Genomic DNA, 13978 nt, shown 5'->3' on the forward strand with positions numbered 1-13978 from the left:
TGACAGTGATCCCGCGTCCAATTTTTGAGAAGAACAAGAATAACAAATGAAACTAGAGAATGCGATTTGCCTAGAAATTGTGTGTGAATGCTGAAGAGCTGACGCAGAACCGAAATGCAGTCCAAGTCAGCGAAATGTAGGAGATGGAGAATGCGAGAATTGGCACATTTTCTAACACCGACTTTGAGCGCAGTGAGTTTCATTCGTTCTGTGAAATCGCTTGCCCGCTAAAATGAGTGAAAATGCCATCAAATCATTCCAGCTGTGACGTGTTTTTTGACTCAAGTGGGATTTTTTTTTCTTCATATCGCTTCACAAAACCCAGAAAATGTGAGCACAAAACACAACGGTCACGCCTTTCGCTAACCACGTGGCCTGAGCTGAAGGTGGCCGGATGTTGTGAAATTTGCTGCCGCCATCTAGTGGCGGAGTGGCTACAGTTCACTTGTAAGGGAACACACAAACAAAACAAAAACGGAAGGAAAACCTTGGGGCGCCCGTAAGTCAAGGGTTAGGGTTAGGGCTACTAAGGAGGATTTTAAATGTGCTTCTGGACTCTTTACGACAAACTAGTAACCGGAGAATCGAAAACAAATGTCCCGTGTATGCGCTGAACACTTTGAAGTTGGAATGATTTGATTTCATTTGAAAAATGTCTCCATTCTTTTCCGCAGGATTGTTTTTTTTTTTCAGGGACAAAGCGGGAGAGTTTATAAAGGTGCAGAATAAGGGCGATGTTTGGATGCTCTTCAGCATTCACCACGCGCTAATAACGATATTTGTGTGTTGTCAGGTTGCTGTATTCTCTTCTTGTTGTACAGAAGCATTTAACAAAGTGACCCAGGCGTGATATTCATAATAATCATGCTAATAATGATAAGAGACCTAACAAGTAGTTGTAGTCAAGTCGGTGTTGGGACTGTATGATGCCCTGGCAGGGCCACGATGTTATCTAATTTGATATTTTTTATTTATTTGGGATTTTTTTTCTTCTACTGAGTTCAGCTGCTAAAACCCGCTGGGGGCGAACGCAAACGTCCTGCTAATTACTTAGCAAATGAATGTTTTTAACGACTGTTCATCTTTTGAATGTTGTTTCGGAACTTTAAAGCCTTCTTCTTTAATTAAGGGGGGCGGGGGGGGGGGGGGGGGCGTTCATACAGGGTGCCACGCTTGGAGGGAACTTTTCTGGTGTGTGTGCGCATACGCGTGTGTGTGTGTGTGTGTGTGTGTGTATACTGCTCACGTTGGCCTCCTCTGCGCAGATCTACTAGAATAGTGATAGACGATCGATTATTCATGCCTGCCTTGAGTGCCCGAACACTCGAGTGCAACTTGGCAAACAAGCATGCCACTTTCTGTACGTGTGTGTGTGTGTGTGCGTGTGTGTGTCTTAAAAGGTTTACCTGCTCGCTACACTAAAGGTTCTCAAACTGGGGTCCAAGGACCCTCAGGAGTCCGTGAGCCGGAGCTTGCGTGTCAATAAGACAATACGCAATAAATGTAAAAAACATTTCATCAATAATCGGAAACTAATCAACAGGTATTTTTGAGAACAGATTCATCATTTAGGGACCCCGTTTAACCTAAAAGTGTCCGAATCGTCGGTAATTCAGCCTCCCAACAGGAAATATTCTCCACTTTCTGTCATCCTTGATGAAAGCAGACTGATTATCTTTGTGTTTCTTCCAACAGAAAACATTGACAACAATCCGCATTTACGTGGAAAAACAATGATCAACTTTTTGGCAGATGTTACCAACCAAACCAGAAACTGAATCATAATCAGTTTGAAATAATGTGCGGTTTTTAATAAAAGGGTGGAAATAAAAAATAATAATAATACTTTTTATCCGAGTCATCGATGAACCGCAAAAACTTGACAGACTGTGAAACTTTGACTTTATTCGTAAGGGTACGACTTTTTATCCCGACAAATGACGTCTTAGCTCTTGTGAAGAATACCGCTTGAAAGAAACCTCAACTTTACTTTCATATAAAAAGTGAATTTGTAATTGTAATATTTTGACTTTTTCTTGAAAATCAGCCACTCCAGACTTACGGCCCTTTCAAGTTAAAACAATCTCTAGCGCCACCTGGGGGAAGAGAACACACCCATAACTTGCGAGCCCTTTGGCGTCCAAGCGACGCATCGTTGGATTTGTCTCCCCGAGCCCCAGACGACGAGCTCTGGAAGGCGGGTCCCTGGACCCAAAAAGTTTGAGAACCCCTGCACTAAAGTCACAAGCTAACCTTAAACTCACAGGAAGTGAACAGGGTGGGGCTCCGTGTTGAAAATGCCCCCAAAAGAAACACTTGAACAGCACAGTGAATGTGGCCTCTTGGCATTTGTGTGTGCGCGTGAGCGAGCGAGAGAGAGCAAATGTGAAAGTGCCTTTTTTTCATGTTTTTGGGGTTTGGGTTTGGGTTGGATCCACACGCGCATGTCCAGCACTCTGAATGAAAGAAATCCTTCAAACCTTTGCTAGAGTTCCCACGTTAACCCATTGAGACTTTTTTGCACATCGACCTTCTTGTGTAGGAAACTTAGGTACTCGGCATGTAGCATCATCACACGTTGGTGCGTTTAGGGGGTGGGGGGGCTTCTCCGAATGTTAAAAGAGGAAATATGTTCTCGTCTGTTGGTGTTGACGTGTTTGAAACGCGAGCTTCCGCCACGCAAGCTCATATAGCCCAAATGGATCGTATTGTGTCGTATTTATATTACAAATAAATTACAACTCACAAGTCCCACAGATGCTGACTTTTGTTGTTGTTGTTGTTGTTGTTGTTGAAAACAAAACAAAACAAAAACCCCAAAAACATTCGAACTGAGGTTTCAAGACCCGCATCAGTCCCTCTGGTCACTTCACTGACGGGCATGACGGGCACAGGCTCGACCAGCGGTGGGCAAACCTTTGGCCCAAATTAGATTGTTTTAATTGCATTTTATCTGTAGATGAGATTTTTTTTGGATTTTCTTAAAAACAAAGTACAAATGCAAAATATGTAAAATTGTTTATTTGTAGTATTTTTTTAAATGAGGAATTATTCTTTTATCAATGTTATTCTATTTCATTCCATGAAACATCTACATTTACGTACATGTTGATATGTACATATGCAGTATATATTATTACTTAGAATAAAAAATAAGCCCCCACGAAATGTATTTGTAATTGCCTAAAGATGACAAGACAGCAAAAAAAAAAAAAAAAAAAAGACTACTTTTGTCTCAATGAAGCTCCTCAACTCACTTCAAATTGTTTCCTTGGCATCAAGATGCCATCAGATGGCAACCAAAGTAACACTGTTACTGCTTAAATTAAATACTAATGTGTGGATATATTTTGATTTGGAATAAATCCTTAACCGACCTAAAAGGGTTTTCTCATTTCCTCGATGGCACCAAAGGCCTGCTTTTGTCTCAATGAAGCGCCTCAATTCACTTCAAATGCTTTCCCTGGCACCAATGGGCCAAAATGTTTTTGGCGAATATCGGAGGACAGATTCCAGAAGGAGATCATCGAATTTGCGGGGTTGAGTGTCAAACTTGAGTCCGGCGGCTCTCGAAGAGGCGTCCGCCCGGTCGACGCGCATCTGCGATCTTTATTGCGGCGACAGAGCAATGCGCGCTCCTAACACCACAAAGCAAATGAAAAAGGGCGGCCGGACGCGTCGAAAGCGCGCTCACCCCTTGGAGCCCGGCTTGAGGCCGCCGAAGGGTTTGGAGTTGCGCAGCGAGCCGCACATCTCCTGCAGGAAGGCCACGACGCCGAGGTCCTTGTCCGACTTCCTGCCGTCCAGGATGACCACCAGCGTGAAGTGCGGCTCGGGCCGGGCCAGGTAGTAGGTGCTCTGGACCTTGTCGTCGTAGAAGTGCACCACCTTGTCCGGGGCGTCGAGCTCGGCGGCGCGGTCGCCCATCATCATCACCACGTTGGGCCAGTGCGTGAGCGGGCGCTCGCCCGACGGCAGCGACACCACGGCGGGGAACTGCTCCACGCCCTTGGGCGCCTCGCGGTACGCGTGCGGGTGGCGGTAGCCGTGGCCCTGGAAGCTCTCGGAGCCGCGGGTGTCGAACACCAGCGACACGCTGCCGGCGTCGTGCTTTCGGACGAACGAGCAGATCTTGCCGTGGTAGTCGGGCGCGGCGCGGGCCGTCAGCGCCCGCATTTCGGCCGGGCCGGTCTGGCGGCTCAGCGCTTCGTGGAAGTAGAAGCTGAACTTGGCCAGCAGGGCGGCCTGGAAGCGTTGCAGCCAGGCGTACAAGTGCGGCGGCTGAACGCTTTTGTGGGACTGACCTCCGAAAAGATGTTTGCGGGTCTCCTTCTGCCGCTGAAAGAGTTGCCCCCACGCCGCCAGCTTGGCGGCGGCGCCGTGCAGGCTGAGCAGGGCGGGCAGGAAGCGCCACTCGGACACCTGGCCCTGGCAGCGCAGCAGCTGGCTCACCACGTCCACCTCCGTCTGGAAGCTCTCCTCCAGGCGGCCCAGGATGGGGTGGTGGAACCTGGGGGAGATCCTCAATTAACCTTCCGCACGCGGCGGGAATCCAGTCCGACGTTTCAGGACCTGAGAGCGGCTCGAACGTCGGAAAGACTCGACTTTGTTGCCCATTGACATTGGAAAAGCGCTGCTTCTGCAACATGTAAATGGATGCTATGTGACAGAAATTATTCAAGTATTTGTTTCCCCTTTACAGATCAGGTGAAATAGGTTATTTTCATTTTTTAATGCAACATTTTGAAATGCGATTTTGTTTGCATTTCAGTTGTGTCGTGGGGGGGGGGGGGGGTGAGGAATATCTAACCGACATTTATCTTTTGTTTGTCAGTAAAATAATTGATTGTCCTCAAAAATTACATAAAAATCCTGCTTCCAACAAAACTGCTGAAATGTCACGCTTTTTAATTGGAGTACTTTGTATGGAAGTCTGCGTTTTTTTTATGCTTGATCACGATACATGTTCACGGCCAACGGTTTTCTCACGGAAATTGCCGGACGACGTTCGCGAGCCAGCGTGGAACTCACTTGGAGCTGTACTTGTGCAGCACGGCGTCCAGCGCCGCCGCCAGCGCCTCGCCGTTGACGTTCTTCTGCGCGGCCAGCGCGTGCATCTTCTCGTAGAGGTCGGCCATGTCCACGCGGGCCTGCGCGAAGTGGCACAGCTGCTCGGCCAGGTGGCACAGCAGCTCCTCCAGGTGCGCCGCGGACGCCGAGCCCGGCTGGCCGTGCCGCCCCGACGTCGCCGCCTTGCGCAGCTCGTTGTGCAGGGACGTGTAGATGGTGCGCGTGGAGTCCTTGCGGCTGAAGAACGACTGACCGCCTGCAGGGGGGGGGGGGGGAAGAAAAAACAAAAAGAGGGAGGGTTGCGCTGCAGCGCCCTCTGGTGGGTGCAAAAGTCCCCGGCGGCAGTTCTTATTCGCAGACAACACACATCATCACTATGTTGTACAAAAACAAAAGAATCACATTTGTGGAAAACTACCTTGTGAACACCAAAGAGTTGTTGAAAGGGAGAATGTGAGACTTGAAGTTGGAATGCTTTGAATCGGTCAAGGAGGAGGTAAAAAAACCAAATCTCTTTATTTGGGAATTCGACTGTGGGAAAAAAAATTGGAATTTAGGGGGGGGGGGGGGGGGGGGGGGTTTACTGGGAAGTGGAAAATACTGTTCTCAATGAGCAATTGTCAACTGTCAATTTTCAATTTGACAAGGGAAAGATGGGAAAGTTGTTCGTGAATGTCTCATTCACGTCAAGGTTTTTTTATTGCGTGGGAATTGTGGGAAGGGCGGGATCTTTTGGCTTGTGTAAAGTCATTGCTTTCATGGTGACTATCTCTTCTTTGGAATCGGTTGAGCAATGTGGAAGAAGAAGAACGCAAATACGTCCAAAATATGGCCTACATTGGGCGACATCGAGAAATGCGCAAGCATTTGGAGAGGAAAAATATTTGGTTGAATGTTGAAAAGTCCTGAATTTTCGAACTGTATCTGCAAGTTGGAATGTTAAGTGGGGCGAACGGTTGAGTTGTGTTGCTATGCGCGAATGTTTTGTACCCATTTTGTGTCCCAGGAAGGTCATGTTGTGGTAAGCCTTCTCGGCGGCGGCCAGGTGAGCCAAGGCGGCCAGCAGCGCGGCCCACACGGCGCCGCAGCTGCGGCTGCTGCCGTCCTTCTCCTTCTCCACGTAGTCCTTGGCGCGGTCGAAGGAGAACACGCCGAGCTGCGCGAAGAAGCTCTCCAGGATGGCCTGCTCGCGGGACACCGGCCGCAGCATCTCCGCCGTCGCCATCGCTAGCCAAAACGAGCTAATCGAGCAAGGTCACGCTTTTCCAATATGCGTCGGAAAACTCCACAATACGCACCGTCGAGTACTTTCGCAGCAATTCATAACTCAACGAATAGCGTCGAATATCTGAATATAAAATGTTCAGCGAAAAAAAGACGGTCCTGAGCGACAGGCCGCCGCCATGTTGTCGTGATGTAAATACTACGGCAGCGCGAAAAGGACAAAATTGAGCTTTGGACCGCACTGCAGAATAATTGTTTCATTTTTCAGATATAAGTTCATTTAGTCCACTAATGCAATGCAAAGAGGGAATCTTATATTTTGTATAATGAGCATATTTTAAAGTAATTTTCCTTTTGAGTAAATACCCTCTGCTTTATTTAGGCCTTCACTAAAGCGGACTTATTTGTTTGCGTTGAATCAACATAAACCATTTGCAAACATTGCATTTGCTTTTACTTTGACCAAACCGGGAACGGAGTCACAGTCAATATAATTCCTGAAGGAATTCGTGGGAAAATATTCGTCCGTTTCATCTCTGTGATGTGCGGCTGGACGTGTCATTGACATGAAGAAGTTGAACCTGAAGCAGCTCTCGTCAATCCTTCGTCTTCTCTTCTTGCATCGTTGAACGATAACAAATGCAGCCCAATTTGTTTTTCTGGTGAGAAAAGATTCTTGTTGGTTCTGAAGGTTTTCATTTCACCATCAAAATGGTCCAAAAATACAATCTTAACATATTTATTTCCCTGTGTGTGCAGTGAACCTACATTCTGGACTTTTCCCTTTTTGAAATTGAAATCCTGAAATGAATCACGTTTTCCATCATATTCTAATTTGCACCGAAACAATAGGAAAGAGATGATGTCATCATAAAATTCCAACTCCCCCCCCAAAAAAACAGCACACATTTAGTGACTTGTGACAGTCAGTGAAATCATACAAATATCATCATTAAAATTCATTTCTATCTTGAATGTAGCATACTTTAACAATGAAAAGATCTTGACAACAACTTGCTTGACAGAGTCAAGCCGAAAAGCTTCTTAACAAGTCCTGTTTTTCAACGACGCCGCGACCGAATCGCTCTCACGCTGCGGCTGCGGTTGAGTTGGGATGGTTTTGGATTTCCCCCCCCAAATTCTAAAGGAATTCATGCGTGAAATCAATCTTCTTCATCATGTCCAATGAATGCGCTTTCACATTTTGTCAACAAGCTTTTTGAACATTTTTTTTTTGCGTTGCTAAACTTTTCTCGGAATGACCGCGAACGTGAACGTTTTTTTTTTTCTTATAGCCCGATAATGAAATCAGAAGGCTGCCTGGCTGTTCCGCTGTCGGGTTCGATGAACCTTGTAACTGCCTTTCAACCACGCAACCACAAGTGAGCAGCTTGTCGAGGGCCAAACTTTGCTGAAACGCAAATCCTCCCTGCGCAGACACTCTGTATTTTCCCCAAGACCACTCTTCCAGTTTATCTTGTTTGTGCAACCTCAGGTCGAATATTTCTTCCCAATCGTCTACGTTGTTGATTCTGTACCGCTTCTCTTGGCTGCAGTGCTTCCAGTAAGTGTATTTTTTCTTTTTTTGTCCTATCAGATTTCATCCCTTTCGTGTTGCCACGTCACTCTAATCTGCCGCTGCGGGGCTTTGGCGACGCGTAGCGCTGGCCCGCGCAACTTCGACTCGACTAGCGACGGGACCGTCACACGTTGACACCGAGAAACAAAACCCACTTTTTCACCCTTCTGCTTGCCTTCGCCCGCTTCGAGCCTCGGAGACGAGGTGCATCACCGACACTCAATTCGAGCAGAAAGCACAGCAAATTCCATTTGGCGTAAAACCGCGTCGGCCCGGGTCGCCGAGTTGATGGAAGTTGACAAAAGCCAGAACGGAGCTGCCTTTGTGCCCGGGTAAAGGCCGGCATTCGTCACGGCGTGACAATTTGGCAAATGCGGCAGCGTGTCAACCCGAACGTCTTCAACGTGCACCTTGACCTCGTTTCATTCGAGCCTTTTTGGGGCCGGCCGGTTACGTTATCGTACGGGAGCGTACGAAGCAACGAAGGGGCGGATACGGACAGTTGGGTTTTCCAATCATCCGTCGTCGTCCAAAGTTTGGAGACGTCGTGATGAGAATTGCTGCAAAATTCATCTCCAACTTGATCGCCGGCGTCGCTGTGTGCGCGACCGCGATGCGCGACTTGCTGCTAAATGCGTGACGTGTACGAAGCTCATTTAAAAAGTTGAAGAGCGTGAATATCAAGCGTCACGCCATAATTCTGCAGAGTGACGGCATTGCGCAACATCAGCGGCGTGGGCCCGCAAAGCGCACCGAGCGGCGCTCGCACTTCAACTCGGGAGAGGAGACGACACTTCACAGACCGGAGCGGACGTGATCGCCTTCCGGCTCGTCTGCAGGCCCCTGCGGTGATCGCATTTTCGACGGAGACATCGAATGGAGGCGAGTACATTGACACGATGACGGGACGAAATTCGACTTTTTATACAGGATGCCCTTCAAGTCTGGACTTGAAGTCAATCTCATGTTGACCTCCACAGATTCAATATGTCAAGATTGTACATTTTTGCTGCCCAGATCCAAGCCCCCTTGACTGCGTTTTTTTTTTTTCTTGTTCAATGAAAATCACAGATGCAGCACAACTCATCATCGAATCAACCGGAACCCAAAGTGACGCGCCAAATGGCGGTCGGAACCTTTGCTGTTAAACCGGCGCCCTTGGCTATTGGCTCGCTTCATTGTTTACCCGGAAGACATATTGTCCTGTAAACCGCGGGGGCGATTTACGGATAGGGATTTGGTCTCGGGGATGCAATTTCCCTCTTTGAAGCTGAAAGTTGAAAAAGAAATCGCTGAAGCAGGCAGGCCGCCACACGCTGAGCGCGCTTATTCAAACACACTCCAAGATCAGATGAATTGCGCTTTGGTCGCTGGGCGATCGCAGGCGTCAAAAGACAAAAGGCGGCCTTGTTCGCGTTTGGAACGTGTGAGCAAAGCCCGCGAACAAGCGGCAACTTCTCCTCCAACGAAATAAACTGCAACAAAATGAGATAGAAAAAGTCATTTCAAATGTTGCCGTGGATCTAAATCGTAATGCGGTTCTGCCTCTTTAAAATGTTCCGTTTTTGTTTTGGAGTCCCAGCGGAAGTCCCGACCCTAGACTTCCGGTAAGGTGTGCCGCTGTCACTTCGCGTCAGCTTGACAGCTTTTTTCTTTTTCACTTTGTAAAGACCTCATTTGCTCCCTATTTTGTTTCGCTCGTATTCATATAAGCGTGGCGGGAGCGGACTGTTTTTCGCTGGCTGATGTTTGACGTCGAGACGAAATAAAAGTGACGATGATTCCTGCCCAGTGCGGTGAGTGAACGTTCCGTGGTCATCGTGGAGGAGGAACACCTCGAAAATCAAGGACGAGGGAATATACGGAGGTGTCGGCAGGTGGCCGGTTCGAAGACGCGCGTGTCGTGACCCGAAATGATTGGCTCGACTTTATAAAAGTAGCCAAGCGAATAACGAGTGCTACTAATGTGGATGTTTATGTTTTTTGGTTGACTTTTGTTTTTGTTCACAGGACTTTCCGCCCGCGGCGGGGGCGTCGATGGCGAACTTTGAGGACACGTTGAAGATGCTGAGCGACATGATCCTGCTGTGCTCCACGTTGGCACTTTCGCTTTTCTTCTGGACGCTCTCGCTCACCCTCAGCACCTACTCGGGTCAGTGCCCCTCCCCTCCCCTCCCCGTCGGGGGGACGTCAAAGTCGTGCGTCGATGTGGAAAATTGAAAGTAAATGCACGTGTGTTGACCAAAGTTAAACGCCACTGAACTGTACTTGGGCAGTGATTCTTTAGCGTCCCACTTTGAGAATCACATGATGCAGATGTGATCGGTCACGCCTCGGCGTTCAAGGGCCTTCATTGATTGGCCGTGGACGCTGACAAAGAGCTTTTCAGCCCTCCACGCACGTACACGCAAGAAGGGAATGCGACCGCACGATTGGAAGCGCTCGGCCGGGTGGCGCTTTTCTACGAATCTCGCTGCGGTCGCTCTGGAACGGCCGCCGCGGGCGCGCCGGAACAAACGGCCGGGGTCACGTGATCCAAAAACGAGAACGACAGTCAAACCTGCGAATGCAAAAATGAAAACACTTGCGAGGAGCGTGGAGGACATTTTTCAAATGCCAACCCGAATGACTCCTGGTCCTGATGTCGTTCACTAGGCCACGGCCCTTAAAGGCACACAACACGAATACTACAGTGTGTGCGTGTGACTTTCGGCTTGGTTACACAGTTTATTTCTTTACAGTCCATTACAGTTTCATTGTTTGTCTTTTACAATGAAAGGCTATTTTTCTTTATTAAAAACGTAACTTTTTTTGGGGGGGGGGGGGGGGGGGCTGGTTTTAATGAGGAACAGATTAAGTCAAGGTACCAGAGTAATGGACAGTAAAAATTCTTTTTTTACTCATTCTCTCTACTTTTTATGACTTTTTTTTAACATCAATATCTGCGCGCCTCCGTCACTCACCTCGTCGTGTGTGTGCGCGCGTGCGCACGCAGGGTCGCTGCAGCCCGTGTCGCCGTGGCGATGGCTCTTCTCCATCCTGGTCCCGGTGGTGCTGAGCACGCGAGCTCTGAAGAGACGCAGCCTGGATCGATCGGGCGCGCTGGGAGGTGCGTCGCCGTCGCTCTCGTCTCAATTTTGTCACACATTTCTTCGCTCGCTGCACCGCGAGACCGTGGCTGAAAAAACGAGGAAATTAGGACTTTATTATTTAATTGAAGCAAAAATATATTTATATTTATTCTTATTTGAGGGACTTCTTTTTACTTGTTACTCGAAAGTACCAGTACTCTACCCACATGGTAGGAGGGGTGTGCAAACTTTTGTCCTCAAGGGCCACATGGCCAAAGGATTCGTTGAGGAAGTTTAAAAAAGAATAATAATAATAATAATAATTCAGTGTCTGTACAGTTGTACAGGAATATTTTAATATTACAATAATTCATTCTCATATTTCTATTTGATTATGTTGCAATAGTTTAATAAAATCAGTAAACGTAAATATACACAAGTGTGTATTTGTTTCTGCAGGATTATGAAAAACAATCACTTTTTTTTTTTTTTTTTTTATATCCCCTGTGAAGGGGCAACCCTCCGTTTGGTCACTTCCTGATTTATTCCCGTTAACTCCCGTGCAACGTTTCTGGCTGAAACTTTTGCAACCCTATTTGTCGTACTCAAATTAGTTTTTTGGGGTTTAAAAAAAAAAATAATAAAAAGGGAAAATTGGATAATCAACTGCAGCTTTTTTGCCAGCTGCGTTTTCGCTCGTCCTTCCACTTTCTGTCTCGGCAGCTGCGCTCGTGGGCTTCGTGCTGGCCATGGCCAACTTCAGCTTCTTCTCGTCGCTGCTGGCCTTCTTCTTCACCTCGTCCAAACTGACGCGCTGGGGGGGAGCGCACAAGAAGAAAATTGACGCCGACTACAAAGAAGGTGGGAAGCATCCTTTGTGTGTGCGTGTAGAGATTTCTCAGGTGCACGGTGTCCTTCTCAGGGGGCCAGAGGAACTGGGTGCAGGTGTTCTGCAACGGCGGCGTTCCCACACAGCTGGCGCTGCTCTACATGATCGAAGTGAGTCACAATTCCAAAATGACTCTTGCTCCTCTTCAGAAGTGTGATCGGAATCAGAATCGTCTTTATCTTGTCTGTGCCGCTGCTGAGCAACCCGCAAAAATACAAATGACTACTTTCCCATGAGCGGTTTTGTTTTTTGGATTGAGTGATACGTAGACCCTCATGTTTGATTCACAAATGACTGATTTGCGTTTATTTATGCTCTTTCTGGAGTGCGGTAAAACTAAAATGCCACAAGATGGCGCCAAAGTATGGACGTAGATCTGTGCTTTTTCTCACAGAATTTTTTGAAGGCAAAAACAAATCCGTCCTAAATTCCAATCCAAACTCAGATGGCAAAAAAAATTCACACACCAAATTGTCGCGCTCATCCGCGGGGATTACCGTAATGTAAAAGAAGGGCGCCGAGTGGAACATCACGAGACGATTTGTTTCCGATGACCTCGGCGAAATGCTGTCGTCGTCGTTCTTCGGGTTCCAGGCGGGTCCGGGCGAGATCCCCATCGACTTCGGCCGGCAGTACACGGCGTCGTGGATGTGCCTGTCGCTGTTGGGGGCGCTGGCGTGCAGCGCGGGGGACACGTGGGCCTCCGAGGTGGGGCCCGTGCTCAGCCGATCGCGGCCCAGGCTCATCACCACCTGGCGCGAGGTCCCTGAAGGTGAGAGAGAGAGAGAGAGAAGAAAAAAAAAAAAAAAAAAGCTGCTCAGGGTTCAAATCAGGGATGGAAAAGAAAATGTTTCAGAAAAATGAACTCCGTCTCGGCCGCAGGAACCAACGGCGGCGTGACTCACGTGGGGCTGGCGGCCAGCTTGGCGGGCGGGCTGGCGGTGGGCGCGGCCTACTTGGCGTCGCAGCTGTTCTTCGTCGGCGACCTCCAGCCGTGCGGCCCCCAGTGGCCCGTGGTTCTGTACGGGGGCGCGGCCGGCCTGCTGGGCTCCGTCCTCGACTCCTTCCTGGGAGCCCACGTGCAGTACTCGGGTACGAAACCGCGTCGTTCGCCAGGGAGTTTCTAAATCCCCAAAAAAGCAAAGCGCGTCATCGGCTGTCATCTCGCACGGCAGGTTTCGACTCGAGCGTCGGGAAGGTGGTGAGTTACGAATCGCCCACCACGCACTGGATCAGCGGCAAACCCATCCTGGACAACAACGCAGTCAACCTCTTCTCGTCCGTCCTCGTCGCGCTCATCCTGCCCGGGGTGGCCTGGGGCGTGTGGCCGCACTAGGGAGCGCTTTCGGTGACCGAAACAACAACAGACTCCAAAAAAAAAAAAAAAAAAAAAAAAAGTCCTCCAGTTCAGTCGGCGACAGGGCAAACGGAGAACTTTATTTGGGGACTGTCTTCATGGTGTTTTGTGTTGAAAATAAAGCACATAAACGGGTTTCAGCGTGCTGGTGTTCTGTTCAAGAAGAGAAGCGGCTTCAAATGAAAAGAGGGGTGCTTTGAGATAAGAGAATGAATTCAAGTTGTATCTCAAATGAGCTTTCCGCATTGGAATGAAAAGAAACGCCATCAATCCATTTCAGCCTCCCCAAAACAAAACATTTTGTCGTACTATATTGGACTTCATAAAACATAATTCAATAAATTGTCAAGAATCATGATTACTTCACTGGTGTGACCTTGCCACCGGGGGCAGTATAATACAGCCATGCAGACAAACGAAGAATTTCACGATGACGAGACACACCGCAAAAGCTTATAAATCGGGTTACTCATATCTCATGGCACCACTGTAGTCCGAGTTGGGACTGTTGAAAACCATAAATGTATGATCACCTCATCACGATTGTTGTTATGGACTGCGTCTTCTGAACAACTAACTCGAAATCAGAAGTCTTGGAAATAGTGGCAGGCAAATACTTAAGTAAACAGTCAATCCTCTTTCTATTCTCGATCGTGAGGGTCGCAAAAATCCCAGTAATTGACGCAATCCTAAAAAATCTTTTAATTGCCTATTGATGCCACAAGAGGGCAGCAAAACTTTCTAATAAACTCGGCGATGGCCTGATAAATGGAGCTCCTCTCCACACT

General features: G+C 48.1%; 2 protein-coding genes across 7 annotated transcripts; one reads left to right on the forward strand and one right to left on the reverse strand.

Moving 5' to 3' along the window:
• Positions 1 to 2951: 2951 nt before the first annotated feature.
• On the reverse strand, positions 2952 to 12584 carry kics2 (KICSTOR subunit 2). 3 transcript variants are annotated; one of them, XM_061667140.1, is made up of 5 exons: positions 12331 to 12584; positions 10837 to 11051; positions 6061 to 6953; positions 5032 to 5326; positions 2952 to 4510 (listed from the first exon to the last, which is right to left on the reverse strand). In XM_061667140.1, the coding sequence occupies exons 3-5, from the start codon at positions 6293 to 6295 to the stop codon at positions 3691 to 3693; spliced, it is 1350 nt and encodes a 449-aa protein (XP_061523124.1). In that variant the 5' UTR covers positions 6296 to 6953; positions 10837 to 11051; positions 12331 to 12584; the 3' UTR covers positions 2952 to 3690. The 3 variants fall into 3 exon arrangements, with proteins under 3 accessions (XP_061523124.1, XP_061523125.1, XP_061523126.1); XM_061667141.1 differs by lacking the exon at positions 12331 to 12584 and having other exon boundaries at positions 10837 to 11129; XM_061667142.1 differs by lacking the exons at positions 10837 to 11051; positions 12331 to 12584 and having other exon boundaries at positions 6061 to 7120.
• tmem19 (transmembrane protein 19) lies at positions 5435 to 13531 on the forward strand. Of its 4 annotated transcripts, XM_061667143.1 has the most exons (10): positions 7539 to 7676; positions 7790 to 7858; positions 8580 to 8755; positions 9884 to 10025; positions 10869 to 10982; positions 11668 to 11805; positions 11867 to 11943; positions 12428 to 12605; positions 12716 to 12925; positions 13009 to 13531. In XM_061667143.1, the coding sequence occupies exons 3-10, from the start codon at positions 8750 to 8752 to the stop codon at positions 13167 to 13169; spliced, it is 1026 nt and encodes a 341-aa protein (XP_061523127.1). In that variant the 5' UTR covers positions 7539 to 7676; positions 7790 to 7858; positions 8580 to 8749; the 3' UTR covers positions 13170 to 13531. The 4 variants fall into 4 exon arrangements, with proteins under 4 accessions (XP_061523128.1, XP_061523127.1, XP_061523129.1 ...); XM_061667144.1 differs by lacking the exons at positions 7539 to 7676; positions 7790 to 7858 and adding an exon at positions 5435 to 5566; XM_061667145.1 differs by lacking the exons at positions 7539 to 7676; positions 7790 to 7858; positions 8580 to 8755 and adding an exon at positions 9113 to 9669 and having other exon boundaries at positions 13009 to 13529.
• Positions 13532 to 13978: the final 447 nt, after the last annotated feature.

Source organism: Phycodurus eques, chromosome 22, assembly GCF_024500275.1.
Source record: "Phycodurus eques isolate BA_2022a chromosome 22, UOR_Pequ_1.1, whole genome shotgun sequence".
NCBI lineage: Eukaryota > Metazoa > Chordata > Actinopteri > Syngnathiformes > Syngnathidae > Phycodurus > Phycodurus eques.